The following is a 21,508-nucleotide window of genomic DNA, read 5'->3' as shown; positions in this document are numbered from 1 at the left end:
GCCAAACACAACATCCTTCATTTCAATGACTGCTTCACAGCCTGTGCTGTATGGATCCTCCTCAACAACACCAGCTGAATTGCACAGGTGGGAACTTTCCCTGCAATACATCCCACGTTTCCGTAGCCCTCCTGGCCTCAACCTTCGTTAGTCACTGTCCTCACCCATCCAGCCCCTTTGCTGTTCCCATTCCAGCACTACACAGCCGTCATTCCACCACCACACCTTGTCTTTTTATTTCTCTACTTTTCCGCTACTTTCCGCCCCACCCAACTCCACCTCTCTCCTACCGTCTGTCTGATCTGCAGCACTTCACTGTCTGCCACCTCCACCATACTATCCCTCCCCCCCTCCCCTCTCCTGCCATAGCCTCCACCTTACCCCCATCCCACTCTGTCCTGGATTTTCCATTGTATCCAAACAGGATTTGATGACAGCATACACTGTTGAGCCAAAACATTATGAACAATTGTTAAATAGCATTCTGGTCCACTTTTCAAACATAATACAGCAGCAATTCTGCTTGGCATGGATTCTACTAGACCAGAGGTATGTGGCACAAGATATCTACAAACAGGTCACACGATTACTGAAAGTTATAGGATGGTGGTTTGTGGGTATGCAGATCGGGGGCATTGGCTGGCCAAGACATCAATGTGAGTTTGCTATTATGCTTCTCAAAACCACAGTAGCATGATTCTGTCATTGTAAATGGACAGTTATCCTGCTGGAAGCTATCACTGCCATTGTAGAAGATTTCAAGCTCGAAGGGATGCAGGTGGTCTGCAATAATGTACATGTAGTTCACTGCTGTCATGGTGCTTCAATTACTATCTCAGATCCCATGGAAACCTAACTCAATGTAACCAATAGGATGATTCTGTTGTCACTGGCCTGCATCTGTGGCCTCTGATCTATAGCACAGTAGTATGACAGAGCACACGCCCGCATCCGTTGTACGCGGTTCCGTATAGATCGGAGAAGTGATCACTATGGTACGACTCATTTTGGACCCATCCACTACATTGGAATCAGGCAGTTTTTAATCTATGACATACCATCTTTTGGCGGTGTTTTGTTTTGATGGACAATGAATGTTGGGTAAAACGATTCCGAGTTTTTCTGTTCCAATGTCTTAATCATATGTTCACCTGAAGATGTGGCTTTTAGTGCCATGAAACTGGCATGATCAGTGATAAAGGACTAAATACAGCTGAAGTGGTTACCGTATTTACTCGAATGTAAGCCGCACTCGAATCTAAGCCGCACCTGAAAAATGAGACTCGAAATAAAGGAAAAAAAAATTCCCAAATCTAAGCCGCGCCTGAAATTTGAGACTCGAAATTCAAGGGGAGAGAGAAGTTTTAGGCCGCACCTCCAAATCGAAACAAAGTTGGTCCATTGTAATATGAGACACAATTTAGGTCGAATGAATGACGATACAGCTACAGTAGTTTGGTTCGAGTCGGAAGCTTAGCAGTTAAGCTTTACCAGGTAGCCATTGCTATGCGTCAGGCGCTCCGTCCGTATTTATACGGATACCTTCCTTTTTCACGTGCTTCGTCTGGTTTGAATCGATTGCTTATTTTGCTTTGATCTGATAAGTGCCGTTTTCTATGTTATAGGTGTTCACGTCAGTCACTCCAAGCTGAAAATGCATTACTATACTGTGTCATGCTTTGTTTGTCGCATTCTGATAGTGCGTGTTTACGGCCTGTCGCTGCTCGCGGCATGGCTTGCTTTTGTGCGCGCTACCGCCGCCTACAATTAAAAAAAAAGAGGAATCGTCTCATTAGCGAAACAATGGCAAGAGACTGCTATTTGTTGTTACTTACACTGCTGCTTTCTTTGATAATGATCAACAAGAACCAAATAATAGACTGCGTATGATAGAACATGTTCTGAATGAGAGTTTGGCGAAAATTTTTCTCCGTTTGAAAATCTTTGCGGCCGCTTCTTTAGTACATCAAATGCTGCACAGAAATTAGTCATCTTAGATTTAAAAATCTAGTCCGTTGCCGTGCTTCATTTCTGACTATATCACTATTAGGCATAAGAGTAATACGAATATAAACATGACACGATATGTATATTCTGCCGCGTTTGCTGTTGTCTCACTCTAGTTTCGTAGTTTATTTGGCAGACAGGATTTAAATGAGATAGAAGCAAACACGAAAGAATACATGGCAAAATGTTTATATTCGTATTATTCTTATGGTGAAGAGAATACTGCATGTGATTCACATTTCATCAGGTTCCTATTAGCAACCATCTCTTCTCACAGGTAGGAAAAAATTCAGAACGTAGAGTTGGCCATATTGACAAAAATCCCAGTATTACCAGTCGGATTTTCGTAGTACATTGAAATTCGAAGATGAACAATACGGAATTTGTATTTACTTCGTTGGATAATGTATGAAAATGCAGTGGTCGAAACTCGGGCGGAGAAAAAAAGCTCGTCTTCCAATTTTTTTTAAAAATTTTATTTATTGACGCAGAGGTTTTGGCGCCAGTATTTATCTTTGTGTCTACAAAGGATGCCTGTGTAGCGCTACATATATTCGACGGCAGAAGTTAGTTGTGGCGGCACCTATCAACATTTTTCAGAACTTCAGCGTGCTTTGCACTCGATTCTAAGCCGCAGGCGGTTTTTTGGATTACAAAAACCGGAAAAAAAGTGCGGCTTAGATTCGAGTAAATACGGTATTAACACCCAAGATGAATACTCACAGCTGTGGTTGCCCCACCTACATGGTTGTCTGCAGTAAATCACATGTGAATGCGCACTTGTTTACTTGACATTTAGCCATCAAGTGGAGTTACTAAATCACTTGCTACTTGACTAAGGTACTGGCTTACCGTGAGCCAGCCTTTACCAGAAGTTACAAGGCAGTACCCACTGTTCCAAGCCAACACAGGATGCCTGTCCTGTTGGGCCAGTGGGTGATTTTCCTACCCATTCCAGACAAGTGCAGAGGGCGGGTATGCTAGTCATTGGCAGCTGCAACATTAGGTGGATAATGGAGCCCCCCACTGAAATTTACACAGGTCGGGAATGAATGCCAGTGTGCACTTGGTGTGTTTGTTGAGAGGTCTCCTCCGTGACATGGAGGAGTCTCTGTTTGCAGTTATTGAGTGCAATGATTGCAGTGGCTGCAAATCATGGCTCATGCAAGCACAAATGATGTCTGTCACTTGGGTTCTGAGGTCATCCTCAGTTCCTGCAGGTGGATGGCTGATTTGGTGAAGACAGTTAACATCACATGCATGGTGCAGGTTAAGCTTGCTATTTGTTGCATTGTATTCAGGGTGAATCATGGTCTCTGATTTGAGCAAGGTGGAAGGTTTAAACCAGAGGCTCAGATGATACTGTGACACCACTGGCTGCAAATTTCTCAACTTATGCTATCGGTTGGAGAGCTGTGAGTTCCCCTTAAGAGGTAAGAGGTCTCTCATGCACCACATCAGGAAGCGGCTACTAGGCTAGTGGCATATGTGGCATGAGCATGGGAGGTGTGTTTTTTTTTTTTTTTTTTAGGTTAGAGGAATTGTCTCTTGGGATCAGAGATGAACCGCATGGTGAAGATACATCAGCCACATTCTTCTCAAAATACCCTTGCCCTACAGATTAGAAATAGAAAAGGTTGACACAATATTTATAAAATTCAGGAGAATCTATCGTAAAGTCCCAGAATTAGTATTCCTTATTGAAAGTTATGCCCAGATAATATTAGTAACAGACAATTAGTTGAAGTCAGAAGTGAATGGGAATGAAATTCTAAATTCAGAATGGAATATTTATTGTATGGATAGGATAGTCGCCAATAGCAGCGGCACTTTATTCCAATAAAGAACTCAATAGCATTGGAGAGGTTATCAAGGATTCCAAAGAAGAATCAATCTGAGCGAAGGTAAACATAAAAAATGGGTCAAAATACTTTTATAAACCACCTGGATTATGACCTGTAACAGCAGAGCACTTCAGAGAGAACTTGCATTATTTTGTGAACAAGTTTCCTGCTCATGTTGTTGTAATAGGGAGAGACCAACTCGCCAGGTACAGAATGTACAAGTAATGCTATCAAAACTGGTGTCAGAGACGGGATTCATGTGACATTATTCTGAATGTCTTGTACGAAAATTACTTCAAACAGATAGACACAGAGCCAACTCAAGAAAGTAACATCTTAGACCTATTAGCAATAAACAGGCCAGAACTTATGAATTAATTAATGCAGAGGAGGATATCAGTGACCATAAGGTTATGATAGTATCTATGACCATGAGTATTACAAGGAATGTTAAGAAAGGTAGAAAAAGTTTCTGCTCAGCAGGAGTCACAGGATACAAATTGCAGAGTATGAAGACAAAGATGTGAAGTACAAATGGAAAAAATTCAAAAGCACTGTTTACCTTAGATAAATATGTTCTGAGCAATGTTATGGGATGGAAAAGGCCCATCATGGTTCATTAGCTGTGTAAGAAAATTGTTATGTAAACAAATAGAGCTTCATCACACATGATAGAGAAGTCAAAACCTAGCTGACAAACAAAAGTTGAACAAAGCGAAAATGAGAGTAAGGAGAGCAATGAGAGAAGTGCCCAATGGATTTGAAAGTAAAATTTTGTAAAGGGATCTGGCCAAAAACTGTAAGAGGTTTTGGTCTTATGTAAAATCGGTAAGTGGTTCAAAATCATCTATTCAGTTACTCAGTGACCATACTGGTACTGATATGGAAGATAACAGAGAGAATGCCAAAATGCTGAATTTGGTCTTTCGTAATTATTTCACTGCAGAAGATCGTAGTATGGTCCCTCCTTTACAACACGAACTTCAAAACGACAGATCATGGAATAGAAAAACAACTACAATCGCTTTGTAGTGAAAAGGCATCATGACCAGATGAAATACCAGTAATATTCTACAGATATTATGGAAAAGAACTTGCTCCCCTTCTAGCAGCAATTTACCAGTTTGCTGGAGAATGAAGGATACCTAGTAACTGAAAAAAATGCAGGTCATCTCCACTTTTAAGAAGGCTCATACGGCAGAAACATGTAAAATATAGGTCTACATCATTAACATCAATCTGTTCTCTCTCTTTTACACAGACATTCCAATCTGTCAAAATATACAAATGTAATAACACAAAATGACAGCAAAAATTTGAATATCAAAAAAGCTAACTGGGAGAAATCTTATAAAGAGTAGCTCACCTGCAAACGGGCCATCCAAGTACCTTTCCTCTGTTAATAAACAGCATTAATGGAAGGCAGAAAGTTCAAGGTTATGTTATTTGACACAGAATCATTTATCCAAACTGAAAATGGGAACACTGCCTGATGTCTAACATGAAAAGCATTTCTGTTCAAATTCTAAGGATACACCATCAAACAAGTCAAAGAACATAATAACAAAATCACAATGACACAGATAAAATTAGAAAAACTCAGGCTCGTGAAGAGGCACACAAGGAGAAGCTCACAAGCTGCCTATAAAATTCACAACATTTATCATGACAAAAGGTGTTCATCAGAAGATTGTATAAATACAGCACCTGAAAACAAATTCCCTTCATTTTCACATTCAGTTATTGATATAAGGAATAAGCCTAACATTTAACTCAACATCTATTTTTAATTGTTTATTTCCTAGTATCTACCAACTGCTGACATCTACTACACCAAGGATGAATGTCTACTACAGCTGAAGCTATAAGGGAACCACACACTGTGACTGCTTATGTCAGCAAAAAAAAATAAAGCTTGTGCAACAATATTTAGACACACAGTTAAAATGACTATATATATACATACCTCTCTACTTCTTATTTCACCACTTTTTCCATCATAAAATTGATTAAATATTTTCAATTTGGATTCTATGTGTGACCTGTAACATGAAGATATTACAAAACATTCTTGGAAATATCAAAATGGAAACATTCCTGCAACTTACTGTATAAGAAGTAAATTACCTGGGTAGATTTGGTCCACCAGATCGATTCTCTACCTTTCCAAAACTTGTATGAGATTCCACACGAGTTCCATGCCCAAACAGTTGTGGTCCAAATAAAGCTCCATAACAGGGCACATGGCAGTATGGTACTCCTTTATGCTGAACACAAGATGCTCACCATAAGGAATGTCAAAAACAAAATTATGTGAAGAAAGTCATAAATTATTGCAACCAATAATTAATCAAAAAAGGCTGAAATTTATGTATTTCCACTTATCAGTAACATTTTTCCTCCTGCAGAAACAAGGAATCTCACGAAAATGTGAAAAACAGTCAAGATGGTTCTGAATGATTAGGCAATCAACTTCGTCATAATAAAAAAAATTAAGATGATGAGACCCACCAAATAAAAGCACTGGCAGGTCGACAGACACACAAACAAACACAAACATACACACAAAATTCAAGCTTTCGCAACAAACAGTTGCTTCGTCAGGAAAGAGGGAAGGAGCTTGCAAAAGCTTGAATTTTGTGTGTATGTTTGTGTTTGTTTGTGTGTCTGTCAACCTGCCAGCACTTTTGTTTGGTGGGTCTCATCATCTTTGTTTTTAGATATAAAAAAAATTAAGTTTACACAAAAAGGGCAGACCACAGTGATGAACTGGCTTATTTACACTCACCAGCATTTATCTATCACTGTTGTGATTATTTGGCATGAATATTCAAGTTACACATTGTATTTTAGTTCCTAATTGAAAACGATTCCACAGGTTAATTTCACAGTGTTTGAGTGTTCTCACTGTCACTGAGAGAATATTTTTCTAAATGACATTTTTAGCTTTCTTGTAATTTTTTACTCATAAAAGCTCTTACCTTTATCACTCAAAATATTTATTCCTTTAATTTTTTGATAGTTTCTTCACCCAGAACAGCCAACACTTTCCCACGACAACAATAAACCTCTCATTCGTGACTCATACTTTTCTCTCTCTCCTCCTTTGCCACATGATGTTTGTATTTTACAGTTTCCCCATTCCCTTTCTGCTTCTATATCACTGCTCATTACAGTTGATCTATCTCTCATCACTTCCCCATCTGTTTATGTTACATAGCATTCACATCACATGACTCAAAACTTCGTAATCTGCATACAAACCATCATTTCTTTTAATTAACTGCATGTACTGCTTTTTATGTCATTCTAATTTTCTCAGAGAGAATTCCCAACAGTACTTGCCCTTTACCTTTACAATTTCTTATCTCAGAAGGATTTTGTTGAAATCAAATCTGTAAGTCCTACTTTTTCCTACAGTATTTTCTTCATACTCTGATTCTTGTATAGTGTTCCAATAACTTATTTCTTGATGTGTTTCCCACATATTCTCTGCTTATCCATAGAATTTTAATTTGAATGCTTTTAAATCTCTGACAGTGGCCAAATTAATCCTTGCTACTCCCTGACATTCCACTTCACTTTCTTTTTCTGCCCACTTCCTCTCTGTTACGTACATGGTCAGAGAGTTCACTGCAAGTGCCTTCCGACCACTGTCAGAATTCTGTTTTCTTCAGCAATGGAATAGTCTTTCAGATGTCTTGTATTATTGCAACTGTGCTGTAACTTTGTTGTTAAATGAGCCATGAGAGCAAACTTGTTCTGAAGTATATGTGCCTCATTTGTGAAACATTTACAGCTTAACTACTAGGAAAAATCAGTTCAGAAATTATTTATACCATTCCAAACTGCAAAGTAAGATATTTAATTTAGCATATTCACCAAGAATTAGACATACAGCAATCTTAAAAAAATTACATCTTACACTTACACACCTGTGGAATCTTACACTTATTACACTTATAAGTATTAACTTACAAGTTATTTGAAGTTCCTCTATAAAAATAAACATGAGAAGCACTAAGAGACTAACTGTATAAAACATGGAAATGATTGTAAGTTATTTATCTCTATGCATCAGTTTCATATGCCATACAGTTCTAAAACGTCTAAAGTGTAACTAATCAAATAAAATCACACTGTGCAAAACATCCCAATTCATTTTAAGAAACTTACCTCAGCATGCTGACCTGGATTTAAGCGCTTGCCACATTCTTCACATCTCAGGCACTCTGGATGCCAGTCATATCCCAATGATTGCTTCCGTTCAGCTGTTGAAATTAGAAATTGTTTTTATGGACAAGACACAGTACACAGTACTATTTATAGCATCATGCAAGAAACAGCTTCTGCTAAACCTTACGTGTATCGCAACTAACATGCAACTAAAAGAGAAATAGTGTAACAAGGGGGAAATTAATCCAATGGGCACTCAATATGAATTTTACAAGGAATCACTGCCAGTGGAGCAGGTCATACCAGTAGCAATCAAAAGCACAGATTACAGATAGCTGGAAATTTTCACCCATATATGCACCAAGAATGTCTCTTGACTGGGAAGACTCATTTCCTTTCAGAGACTGGTGAAAGTACTGAAGAAAACTAATCCAATAACTTCTGAAATTTTCTCAGAGTACTTGACCTTCTACTAATAATTTTCGGGTTTGCAGCTGGAACACATCAACATTCTGCCATGATATTTTGGCCCAGAGACATGTGGCCACCTTCAGGTAAGTAAACAACCACTGAAGAGTCCAGGTGCATTCACAGTATTTATGCCAAATCTCACGCATGCAAAATATGCTGGTCTCTTTCGGCACATGCATCAGATGATGGCACGCGCGGGACAGTAGAGTTGTGTGTGCTGTCCTCGGTGGTGGAAGCGAAAGACGATCTAACTACTGAGTATCGAATGACCATGGATAAATTTAATTATAGAAACCCAATTTTTAACCAGTTGAAAGCTGATGTCGCAATTTATAAGGTTATCGGCTAGACATATTTCCACCAATTGTTTGATTACTAAATCCCAAAAACTGGAAACTGGAGCTAAAATTTTTGTTCTATTGTATTCCACTGAGTGTCACATGGAAATACAGTGTTCTGCTACTGCTGGTTTTGACAGTTGCTGAAGACAGGTGTATCTTTCATGTTCTGTACAATGCTCCTGGATAGTTCGTGTCGTCTGGCCTATATATGCAGCACCACACTCACAGGGAATTGCGTAAACGCTCGTCTTTTTCAAATGTAAGTCGTCTTCTGGATTCAACCATGGCCAGGCTCTTCACTAGTAGATGAAAAGTAACATTGATTTTTTTTTTCCTAAGCAATCTGCCTAATTTAGAAAACACATTCCCAGCATATGGAAGGAACACAGTTGATTTATAGTTGTCATCGGTGTCCTCAGTTCATTGCTTCTTGTTGTTATAGCTGTGCATGGCCTTCCTTATTTGGTGTTAAGTGTAGGCATTCTCTTTAAAAACCTTCTCCAACTATTCTAATTCTGCGTGGAGGTTTTCATTACCCAATATTACATGCACCTGATGTATTAAGGTACTGAGAACACTGGCAGTTTGTGCAGGGTGATGGCAGCTAGATGCCTGGAGATATAGATCTGTGTGTGTGGGTTTTTTGAACGCAGAATGTCCCAATGACCCATAATTCTTGCAATGTACCAGCATGTCTAGAAAGGGTACAGCCTCATCTTTCTGAGTCTCCATCATAATCTTAATGTTCTCATGTAATGAGTTTAAGTGACACTGAATTTCTCCAGTTCTTGTCTGCTATGAGGTCATACAGCCAAAGTATCATCTACATAATGCCAGATAACCATGGGCTTTAAAACAGCACACTCAAGTGTTTTCTCCTCAATGTCCTCCATAAAAAGATTAGAACCTCTAGGACGTTGTATGGAGGACTATGAGGAGAAAGCACTTGAGTCTGCTGTTTCAAAGCCCACAGTTATCTGGCATTTGGTAGCTCATACTTTTGTTGCATGGCCTCATAGCATACAATAACTAGAGAAATTCCTTTGTCACTTAAACTCATTACATGAGACCATTATGTTTATGATGGAGATTGAAAAAGATGGGACTTTACCCTTTCTAGACGTGCTAGTATGCCATAAGAACGACTGGTCATTGGGACATTCTGTGTACAGAAAACACACACACACACACACACACACACACACACACACACACACAGAGATCTGTAATCACACTGCACAAACCACGAGTGTTCTTAATACCTTAAGATACGGGTGCATGTAATATCACACAACGAAAACCTCCATGCAGAATTAGAACAATTGGCAAAGATTTTTAAAGAGAATGACTACACTTCATGCCAAATAAGAGACGTCATGCACAGCTATAATAACAAGAAACAATGAACTGAAGATACTGATGATGACTATAAATCAAATGTGTTCTTTCCATATGCCGGGAATGTGTCTTTCAAAATAGGCAGATTGCTTAGGAAAAATAAAATGAAAGTTATCTTCTATCCAACAACGAAGAGCTTTGCCCTGGTTAGATCCATTAAAGATGACTTACAACTGAAAAAAGTGGATGTTTACAAAATACCCTGTGAGTGTGGTGGCCAGACAACACGATCTGTCCTGGAGCATTATACAGGACACAAAAGATACATCCGTCTCCGGCAACCGTCAAAATCTGCAGCAGCTGAACACTGGGACAATCAATAGAATACAATAGAACAAAAATTTTAGATCCAGTTTCCAGTTTTTGGGATTCAGTAATCAAAGAATCGGTGGAAATACATCTTGCCGATAATTTTATAAACTGCGACAACAGCTTTCAACTGCATAAAATTGGAATCTTATAATTAAAACTATCCAGTTACAGATTAGATTAGATTTAAGTTAGATTAGATTCAGTCTTCGTTCCATAGACCCAAAAAATGAGAGGATTCTCGTGAATGTGGAACATGTCAGAGAGTATAACATAAAAAATGGAAATGCAGTGTGGCTAGGGCCTCCCGTTGAGAAGACCATTCGCCTGGTGCAAGTCTTTCGAGTTGACACCACTTCAGTGACATGCGGGTCAATGGGGATGAAATGATGATGATAAGGACAACATAACACCCACTCCCCGAGCAGAGAAAATATCCGACCCAGCCGGGAATCGAACCCGGACCATTAGGTATGACATTCCGTCAAGCTGACCACTCAGCTACCAGGGGCGAACAGTATAACATAAAAAAAAACATAAACATTTGACTATAATACTTACTACTCTGATCATTTGTCAGGAGGTTGTCAAATTAGGTGAATATAATATAATAAACTGAAACAGCTAATATTTACAGAATGAATACGCTGTCAGAATGAAAAATTTTTAAGCACAACGTTCATCATACACAAAATACCTAATCTTGACTGTTATTACCAATTGCTGTCAAAACTGAAATCTAACATACATTTTTACTTATGCTGGCCTAACCATCTCTGTTAAGATATTCATCTATAGAGTAGAAGGAGTTGCCAATGAAAAAGTCTTTCAAACTCTGTTTGAACCGTGCTTTATCTGAAACCAAGTTTTTAATGGTGGTTATCAATTTGTTGAAAATGTGTGTTCCTGAATATTGGACCCCTTTTTGGACCAAGGTAAGTGATTTTAGGTCTTCATGTAGATTGTTCTTATTCCTAGTATTGACACTATGTATTGAGCTATTGGCTGGAAATAGATACATAATTACTTGCAACAAATTCCATTAAGGAATAAATATACTGAGAAGCAGTGGTTAGAATACAAAGTTTCTTGAACAGGTTTCTACATGATGTTCTTGAATTTACACCACAAATGGTTCTTATTACATGCTCTTGCACGCTAAAAACTTTTGCACGGTTTGATGAGTTACCCCAGAATATGATCCCGTATGACATAATAGAACGAAAGTAAGAAAATTATGCAAGTTTTTTTATATATTTACATCTCCTACATCTGACAGTCTCACTGCAAATAAAGACTTGTTTAGGCGCTTAATCAATTATGTGGTATGCCCTTGCCAACTGAATTTGTTATCAAGTTGTAATCCCAGAAATTTAACACTGTCTACCTCTTCGGCCTGCATGTCTTTATATGTTATACACATGCTGGAAGGAAATCTCATAAAGGTTCTGAACTGCATAGGGTGCACCTTTTCAAAGTTTAATGACAGTGAAATAGCTTCAAACCATTTATTAATGTCATTGAAAATTTGATTAGCAGCTATTTCTAAATCTGTACTTTGACTTGCTACTTATTGCAATGTTTGTATCATCTGTAAACGAAACAAACCTAGCATCTGGCAATGTAACAGATGAGAGGTCATTAAAGTACACAAGAAAAAGCAATGGACCCAACACAGAACCTTGAGGAACACCACATGTAATTAAACTCGCAATCAGATGAAGACTGACTGCTTACTGCACGGGTATTTTGCAGCAACACGCTTTTTTTCCTGTTAGTTAGAGAAGACTCAAATCATTTCGCAGCACTGTTGGTGACACCATAATATCCTAATTTACTTATTATTATCTAATGAATTAAGTACATTCTTACTGTAAGTGTAAATAGCTTTATCTATACCAGAGCTCTTAAGAAATCCGAACTGTAACTTGGGTGATATATTACTTGCAGTCAGATGCTTAAGGAGACAATTGAACACAACCTTTTCAAATATTTTTGAGAAAGACTGCAAAAGTGAAATTGGTCGATAGTCTGATGGTATATCTTTACCCCCTTCTTGTCAAGAGGCTTAACTTCAACATATTTTAGGCAGTCTGGAAGTATTCCGCTGGTAAGAGACTGATTACACAAATAACTTAAGACAGAACTCAACTAACTTCATTGATATGTTATCACCCCCATTAGAATACTTAGATTTTAAGAATTTTATGATGGATGCTACTTCTTTGGGAGACGTGAGTGTCATTTCCATTTTACGGAAGTTTTTTTTTTTTTAAGGCTGGTCCGAGATACTCCATTCCACTGTTCACCGGACCTGATAACTTCAAGCTGTTAGTAACAGAAATGAAGGACAACACTAGTGCAACACTACATGCACTTGTTGCCAAAGTCTCACTTTATTTTTAGAGCTAAAATGACAGGGTCATTTGATACTCAATGATTAGATTCATCTTTCACTTCCACCACAGAGGGCAGTACACACAAATGTACTGTCTCATGCATGTCATCACCTGACACATTTGCCAAAAGATGCCAGCACATTTCGCACATGCGAGATTCAGCATAAAAACCGTGAATGCACCTAGACTCTTCAGTAGTTGTCTACTCATGTGAAGGAGGCTGCACATCTGCGGGCTGAAATATCATGGCACAATGTCGACAGGAATCGGCTGCACACCCAAAAATTATTTGAAGAAAAAAAACTAATCTCATTCATGGTGTCTCAGCAAAGCAATCAACTTGCCACACTGTTCCAAAGAATCAAAAAGATTTCTTATGCCTGGAGATCAGCACAGAGAGTAAACCCAAGGCTTCATCAATTTTTCAGCAAGCTACGCTGTAGATTTCTTAACCCGTGTTATAGAGCGGAAATGTATCACATAACCCTAGAAATGTTTAGTGTGCACTTTAGGAGATGACTGCTTGGATGTCATTATATACGTATATATACTTTTTTTATTTTGTTCTAGGCATGAGATACCAGACAAAAGCTCAATAGCTCAGAAAATGGTTATTAAAATCTGCCAAATATGAAGACTGAGTATAATAGAATACTAGCTATTCATTACTAGAGCATTCATAACAAATTCTCTCAGCTCATCTCCCTCCGAGAAAGCAGTTGCTCTTACACTGAACCACAAAGTACAAAGTAGGGAAAATTTTCAGCATGTGGAACATACATCAAATTGATTAGACTTCTCTGGAAATGGAATGTTTACATCAACAAGCACAAGATATTAGGTTTAACAAAGGCCAAAATAAATTCAGCTGAAACTTGATACTGACAACAGCAACTAGCAGTAGTTTTTTTAGTTTGGTTGATTTCATGTTCCATGGATCATTTGCACAACAAATTGTAATTATGTGGAATGAGTAGTGGATTATTTACAACAAACTTCATGAGCAAGTAAATATACTGTGAAGCAGTCCTCAACAGCCTAATTTCTTAAACAGGTATCTGTAAGACGATTGTGGATGAGCACCACATATTACACTTGACCATGTTTTTGAGCAATGAAGACCTCTTTTCTTAAAGATGAGTTACCCCACATCATTAGCCTATATGAGTTTACTGAATAAAAATATGCTAAATACTTGACCTTACCAATTTGTCTCTTCCCAAGATTTGCAATTACTTTAAGAGCAAATGTGACTGACTATATTGTTTTAGGAGTTCCAAAACGTGCTTTTTCAAGTTTAAATTCTCGTCAACATGTTGTTGTTGTGGTCTTCAGTCCTGAGACTGGTTTGATGCAGTTCTCCATGCTACTCTATCCTGTGCAAGCTTCTTCATCTCCCAGTACCTACTGCAACCTACATCCTTCTGAATCTGCTTGGCGTATTCATCTCTTGGTCTCCCTCTACAATTTTTACCCTCCACGCTGCCCTCCAATGCTAAATTTGTGGTCTCTTGATGCCTCAGAACATTTCCTACCAACCGGTCCCTTCTCCTTGTCAAGTTGTGCCACAAACTCCTCTTCTCCCCAATTCTATTCAATACCTCCTCATTAGTTATGTGATCTACCCATCTAATCTTCAGCATTCTTCTGTAGCACCACATTTCGAAAGCTTCTATTCTCTTCTTGTCCAAACTATTTATCGTCCATGTTTCACTTCCATACATGGCTACACTCCATACAAATACTTTCAGAAATGACTTCCTGACACTTAAATCTATACTCGATGTTAACAAATTTCTCTTCAGAAACGGTTTCCTTGCCATTGCCAGTCTACATTTTATATCCTCTCTACTTCGACCATCATCAGTTATTTTTCTCCCTAAATAGCAAAACTCATTTACTGCTTTAAGTGTCTCATTTCCTAATCTAATTCCCTCAGCATAAGCGACTTAATTCGACTACATTCCATTATCCTCGTTTTGCTTTTGCCTCTGACCACTACGGGACTTAACAGCTATGGTCATCAGTCCCCTAGAACTTAGAACTCCTTAAACCTAACTAACCTAAGGACAGCACACAACACCCAGTCATCACGAGGCAGAGAAAATCCCTGACCCCGCCGGGAATCGAACCCGGGAACCCGGGCGTGGGAAGCGAGAACGCTACCGCACGACCACGAGCTGCAGACTTGTTTTGCTTTTGTTGATGTTCATCTTATATCCTCCTTTCAAGACACTGTTCATTCCGTTCAGCTGCTCTTCAAGGTCCATCGCTGCCTCCGACAGAATTACAATGTCATCGGCGAACCTCAAAGTTTTTATTTCTTCTCAACGGATTTTAATTCCAACTCCGAATTTCTTTTTCTTTCTTTCTTTCTTTCTTTCTTTCTTTCTTCACTGCTTGCTCAATATACAGATTGAATAACATCAGGGATAGGCTACAACCCTGTCTCACTCCTTTCCCAACCACTGCTTCCCTTCCATGTCCCTCGACTCTTATAACTGCCATCTCGTTTCTGTACAAATTGTAAATAGCCTTTCGCTCCCTGTATTTTACCCCTGCCACCTTCAGAATTTGAAAGAGAGTATTCCACTCGACATTGTCAAAATCTTTCTCTAAGTCTACAAATGCTAGGAATGTAGGTTTGCCTTTCCTTAATCTAGCTTCTAAGATAAGTCATAGGGTCAGTATTGCCTCACGTGTTCAAATATTTCTACAGAATCCAAACTGATCTTCCCCGAGGTCGGCTTCTATTAGTTTTTCCATTCGTCTGTAAAGAATTCGCATTATTAAACTGATTGTTCGGTAATTTTCAGATTTGTCAACACCTGCTTTCTTTGGGATTGGAATGATTATATTCTTCTTGAAGTCTGAGGGTATTTCGCCTGTCTCATACATCTTGCTCACCAGATGGTAGAGTTTTGTCAGGACTGGCTCTCCCAAGGCTGTCAGTAGTTCTAATGGAATGTTGTCTACTCCCGAGGCCTTGTTTCGACTCAGGTCTTTGAGTGCTCTGTCAAACTCTTCATGCACTATCATATCTCCCATTTCATCTTCATCTACATCGTCTTCCATTTCCATAATATTGTCCTCAAGTACATCGCCCTTGTATAGACCCTCTATATACTCCTTCCACCTTTCTGCTTTCCCTTCTTTGCTTAGAACTGGGTTTCCATCTGAGCTCTTGATATTCATACAAGTGGCTCTCTTTTCTCCAAAGGTCTCTTTAATTTTCCTGTAGGCAGTATCTATCTCACCCCTAGTGAGATAAGCCTCTACATCCTTACATTTGTCCTCTAGCCATCACTGCTTAGTCATTTTGCACTTCCTGTCGATCTCATTTTTGAGAGGTTTGTATTCCTTTTTGTCTGCTTCATTTACTGCATTTTTATATTTTCTCCTTTCATCAATTAAATTCAATATTTCTTCTGTTATCCATGGAGTTCTACTAGCCCTCATCTTTTCACCTACTTGATCCTCTGCTGCCTTCACTACTTCATCCCTCAAAGCTACCCATTCTTCTTCTACTGTATTTCTTTCCCCCATTCCTGTCAATTGTTGCTTTATGCTCTCTCTAAAACTCTGTACAACCTCTGGTTTAGTCAGTTTATCCAGGTCCCATCTCCTTAAATTGACACCTTTTTGCACCTTCTTCAGTTTTAATCGACAGTTCATAACCAACAGATTTTGGTCAGAGTCCACATCTGCCCCTGGAAATGTCTTACAATTTAAAACCTGGTTCCTAAATCTCTGTCTTACCATTATATAGTCTATCTGAAACCTGTCAGTATCTCCAGGCTTCTTCCATGTATACAACCTTCTTTTATGATTCTTGAACCAAGTGTTAACTATGATTAAGTTGAGTTCTGTGCAAAATTCTACCAGGCGGCTTCCTCTTTCATTTCTTAGCCCCAATCCATATTCACCTACTACGTTTCCTTCTCTCCCCTTTCCTACTGCCGAATTCCAGTAACCCATGACTATTAAATTTTTGTCTCCCTTCACTATCTGAACAATTTCTTTGATTTCATCATAGATTTCTTCAATTTCTTCATCATCTGCAGAGCTAGTTGGCATATAAACTTGTACTACTGTAGTAGGTGTGGGCTTCGTGTCTATCTTGGCCACTTAATGCGTTCACTATGCTGTTTGTAGTAGCTTACCCGCACTCCTATTTTTTTATTCATTATTAAACCCACTCCTGCATTACCCCTATTTGATTTTGTATTTATAATCCTGTATTCGCCTGACCAAAAGTCTTGTTCCTCCTGCCACCGAACTTCACTAATTCCCACTATATCTAACTTTAACCTATCCATTTCCCTTTTTAAATTTTCTAACCTACCTGCCCGATTAAGCGATCTGACATTCCATGCTCCGATCAGTAGAACGCCAGTTTCCTTTATCCTGATAACAACATCCTCTTGAGTAGTCCCCGCCCGGAGATCCGAATGGGGAACTATTTTACCTCCGGAATATTTTACCCAAGAGGATGCCATCATCATTTCACCATACAGTAAAGCTGCATGCTCTCGGGAAAAATTACGGCTCTAGTTTCCCCTTGCTTTCAGCCGTTTGCAGTACCAGCGCAGCAAGGGCGTTTTGGTTAGTGTTACAAGGTCAGATCAGTCAATCATCCAGACTGTTGCCCCTTCAACTACTGAAAAGGCAGCTGCCCCTCTTCAGGAACCCCGTGTTTGTCTGGCCTCTCAACAGATACCCCTCCGTTGTTGTTGCACCTACGGTACGGCTATCTGTATCGCTGAGGCACGCAATCCTCCCCACCAATGGCAAGGTCCATGGTTCACAGGGGGGGGGGGGGGGGGGGCTCATCAACATATACAGTTAAGAATTTCAAAGTTTCTACCCCATTTACTATTTCCTTACACTTATCACTGTTGTAGTACCTCTAGGTGTGTAAAACTGAATATTTAAACTTTAAAATTGAGGGTAACAACATTCACAGAAAACCACTCAATGGTATGTTTATCATGTCTTCTGTTGCTGTATGTATACTTGGACTGATTAAATACTAGCGTCATCCGCAAAAAGAACTAATTCTGCTTGTTGCATATTGTGAACTACAATTACTTGCTGGATGTTTCTACCATCTGGCTCATTAAGACACAAATATTGTAGAATCTTCAATGACAGCCCAAATTCAAAGGTATAGAACTACACTGATCATCCATATGATCAGCACATCCATATGAGAAGCATTTTCCCTGTGTAACTCAGTATGTCAGTACGTACCTGATAATACTGAAATATTGCGCCAAGAAGGCACAAAATCCCAGCAACATACCTGGGAAGTGGTTTGTATCATCAGTGCTGCCTACACATTAAGACTCACATGATGCTGTTATGGCAATGAATGTCACCAAAAAGAAAAAGTAGGAAAGTATATCTCTTTGGTACAGCTGCTAACCAGCCACTAACATTTTTTCTAAAAGGATGAATTAATATTCACATCAGATCTAATAAATGTAGAAGACTGTGGTCACAGCTAAAACACTAAACAAATTTTCCTTTGGAAAAATACATACCAAATAGTGTACACAATGATCCCATCACCACATGTATGTTTAACCACCACACACACATCCACAAATGAGACATGCTGAAATAAACATTCCAAATGTTGAAAAGTAACTTAAGACTACTCAAACTGAATGAGGGACTAGGCCCGGAGAAAACTTCTATTAGATTTCACTTCATTTTGTGACTAGTTTCTTAGCTATTTATCCAGAACTCCTCAGGCAGTAAATAGTCCCACAGAAGTGGAAACAAGTGCTGACCACCTCCATTTATAACTGGATCACCACCACCAATGTTCATTCATTGTAGGATCATACATAAAAAGATAAAGTTGTCATGAATTTGAACGCCAGACTGACCACCATAGTGTTTTATCGTGCATAATCCTATTGGAGGCATAGTCAAGTCGGCAAAAGAAGATCCCTGACAGTTGCAGTGGGCTTGGTGCAGCTGCTTCAGGCATCTACCTTAACCAATTACTTCACATGAATTTTTGTACATCTCCATGGCAACACCTCAGCCTTGTTGCAACTCTAAAGGCGACTACTGTTTTCATCTGCAACCATACACACTTGGCAGTAGAAAAGCTCTTACAGTGCTGCCAGTTGTCAGGGATCTTCTTCTGCTGACTCTACTCTAGTGTGCCTTTGCCTTCCACTGACGTATAGTTGAATGCACAATCTGAATGATGGCGCAGCTTCACGTTAACAAATCATTGTCAGAGTTGAAAGAAGCAACAATAGAATAAAAAGGAGTTGGACTGACTGGTGACCAAATGCATTTGTAGTCCAGTGTATACCCACTTAACAACAAGACACAATTACACTTCATCCAGACCACACTGTAAACTCAAACATTCTGGCATTCATGAAGGAAAAAGAAGGTACTTTTCAAGAACAGGGGCATATTAAGGAAAAACTAAACATATGAAACTAATTTCATTTTTTCACACAATTTTTTGTAGATAGTGTATTACAGTAAACAGGTAGATTCAGTCTTCCTAAAGTTCCAAATGGACTTTGACACAATACTTCCCTGTTGACTGACAATGAAGAAACAATCATATTATGTTTCTTCAAAAACATTTAGTTGGCTGAAAGAATCTTCGACAGGTAGGACCCACCTTACTGAGCTGGATGGCAAATGCCCAAAAAACAACTGTAACATTAGTTGTCCACCAGTTTTCAGTTTCCAATATATCAGATAGTGTCAGAAGATCGTGTTTTCCCTTGCTAACTCTCTTTATACCAATAAATAAGATAATAGAAATTATGAATAGAAAAACTCCTATTGTATCCAACTGCTTGATTGACAGTAAGCTTCTGGACCTTGTGATATCATTTACATCATTAGGGGCAATGTGATGAAACTATGTACAATGCAATGCACATATGCAGTCTGTTGTAGGGAAGATGAAAGTAAAACTTGGATTTGTTTGGAGGCTATGGCAATTAATTTTAAGACATTCTCACTGAGTAACAAAGGAAGGATGGAAAAATTACCCAATTGCATAAAAATCTTGATGAAGACAGAGAAACAGATGTAAATGAAATTCACACCTCATATATTGAAAAACATAGCCGTTCTTTTGAAAGGAACAAAAAATGCACTTCTTCATCTAGTTCTGAGAGCCAGCCCAATATTCTACTATCCATGAAAGCCTCCATACCATTATTTTCTCCTTATTAATGCCTGTGTTTCTTTTCCTGTTCCATTCATAGAAGCAGTGTGGAGAAAGCTATTACCTACACAGCTCTGGAAACCCTTGAGCCTTGCACAATATGTATTATACGTGATGGAAGTGTTAGCCTTCAATCCACAAGGAAAATAGTTCCATAAACCTACCTCTGCAAGTTTGTATTGCCAAACAGCATCATGCAAACAGAATGGTAAATAATGCACCAAAGTCAGCACACAAAAATCTGTTAACAGTTACCTAACAAAATGTACAGGGCTTAGGTAGCCAGTTCAGTGGCTCTAACTGATAATTTAACAGGAATTAAAGGTTTTTTTTGTGTTTTTTTTTTATTTTTTTTTATCATCAGTCTTCTAACTAATTTGATGTGGCCTGCCACAAATTCCTCTCCTGTGTCAACTTTCTTATCTCAGAGTAGCAATGCAACCTATGTCATAAGTTATTTGTTATATGTACTCCAATCTCTGTTCTTTCTCTACAGTTTTTGCCCTCTATAGCTCCCTCTGGTACAATGGAAGTTATTCCCCGGAGCCTTGACATGTGTCCTATAATCCAGTCCCCTTGTCTTGTCAGTGTTTTCCATATGTCCCATTCTTCGCTGATTCTGCTGAGAATCTCCTCATCCCTTACTTAATCAGTCCACCTAATTTTTAATATTTTTCTGTAGCACCACATCTCAAATGCTTTAATTCCCTAGTGTAACAGTTTTCCTGTTGTCCATGATCCACAACCATACAATGTTGTTGTTATGGTCTTCAGTCCTGAGACTGGTTTGATGCAACTCTCCATGCTCTTCTATCCTGTGCAAGCTTCTTCATCTCCCAGTACCTACTGCAACCTACATCCTTCTAATCTGCTTAGTGTATTCATCTCTTGGTCTCCCTCTACAATTTTTACCCTCCACGCTGCCCTCCAATACGAAATTGGTGATCCCTTGATGCCTCATAACATGTCCTACCAGCCGATCCCTTCTTCTAGTCAAGTTGTGCCACAAACTTCTCTTCTCCACAATCCTATTCAATACCTCCTCATTAGTTATGTGATCTACCAATCTAATCTTCAACATTCTTCTGTAGCACCACATTTCGAAAGCTTCTATTCTCTTCTTGTCCAAACTATTTATCATCCATGTTTCACTTCCATACGTGGCTACACTCCATACAAATACTTTCAGAAACGATTTCCTGACATTTAAATCTATACTCGAAGTTAACAAATTTCTCTTCTTCAGAAACGGTTTCCTTGCCATTGCCAGTCTACATTTTATATCCCTCTACTTCGACCATCGTCAGTTATTTTGCTCCCCAAATAGCAAAACTCCTTTACTAC

General features: G+C 38.8%; 1 protein-coding gene across 3 annotated transcripts in view; it reads right to left on the bottom strand.

Moving 5' to 3' along the window:
* LOC126090739 (uncharacterized) overlaps nt 1-21,508 on the bottom strand; it is an 81,630-nt gene that overhangs the window by 46,956 nt on the left and 13,166 nt on the right. For all 3 annotated transcript variants that reach the window (XM_049907008.1, XM_049907009.1, XM_049907011.1), the window contains exons 2-4: nt 8,028-8,122; nt 5,979-6,118; nt 5,818-5,893 (exon numbers count right to left, since the gene is read on the bottom strand). In XM_049907008.1, the coding sequence (XP_049762965.1) occupies nt 5,818-5,893; nt 5,979-6,118; nt 8,028-8,122 (311 nt within the window). The remainder of the gene's footprint in view (nt 1-5,817; nt 5,894-5,978; nt 6,119-8,027; nt 8,123-21,508) is intronic.

The sequence above is a fragment of the Schistocerca cancellata genome, chromosome 1, assembly GCF_023864275.1.
Source record: "Schistocerca cancellata isolate TAMUIC-IGC-003103 chromosome 1, iqSchCanc2.1, whole genome shotgun sequence".
Taxonomy (NCBI): domain Eukaryota; kingdom Metazoa; phylum Arthropoda; class Insecta; order Orthoptera; family Acrididae; genus Schistocerca; species Schistocerca cancellata.
This window is presented reverse-complemented; position numbering and strand designations above follow the sequence as displayed.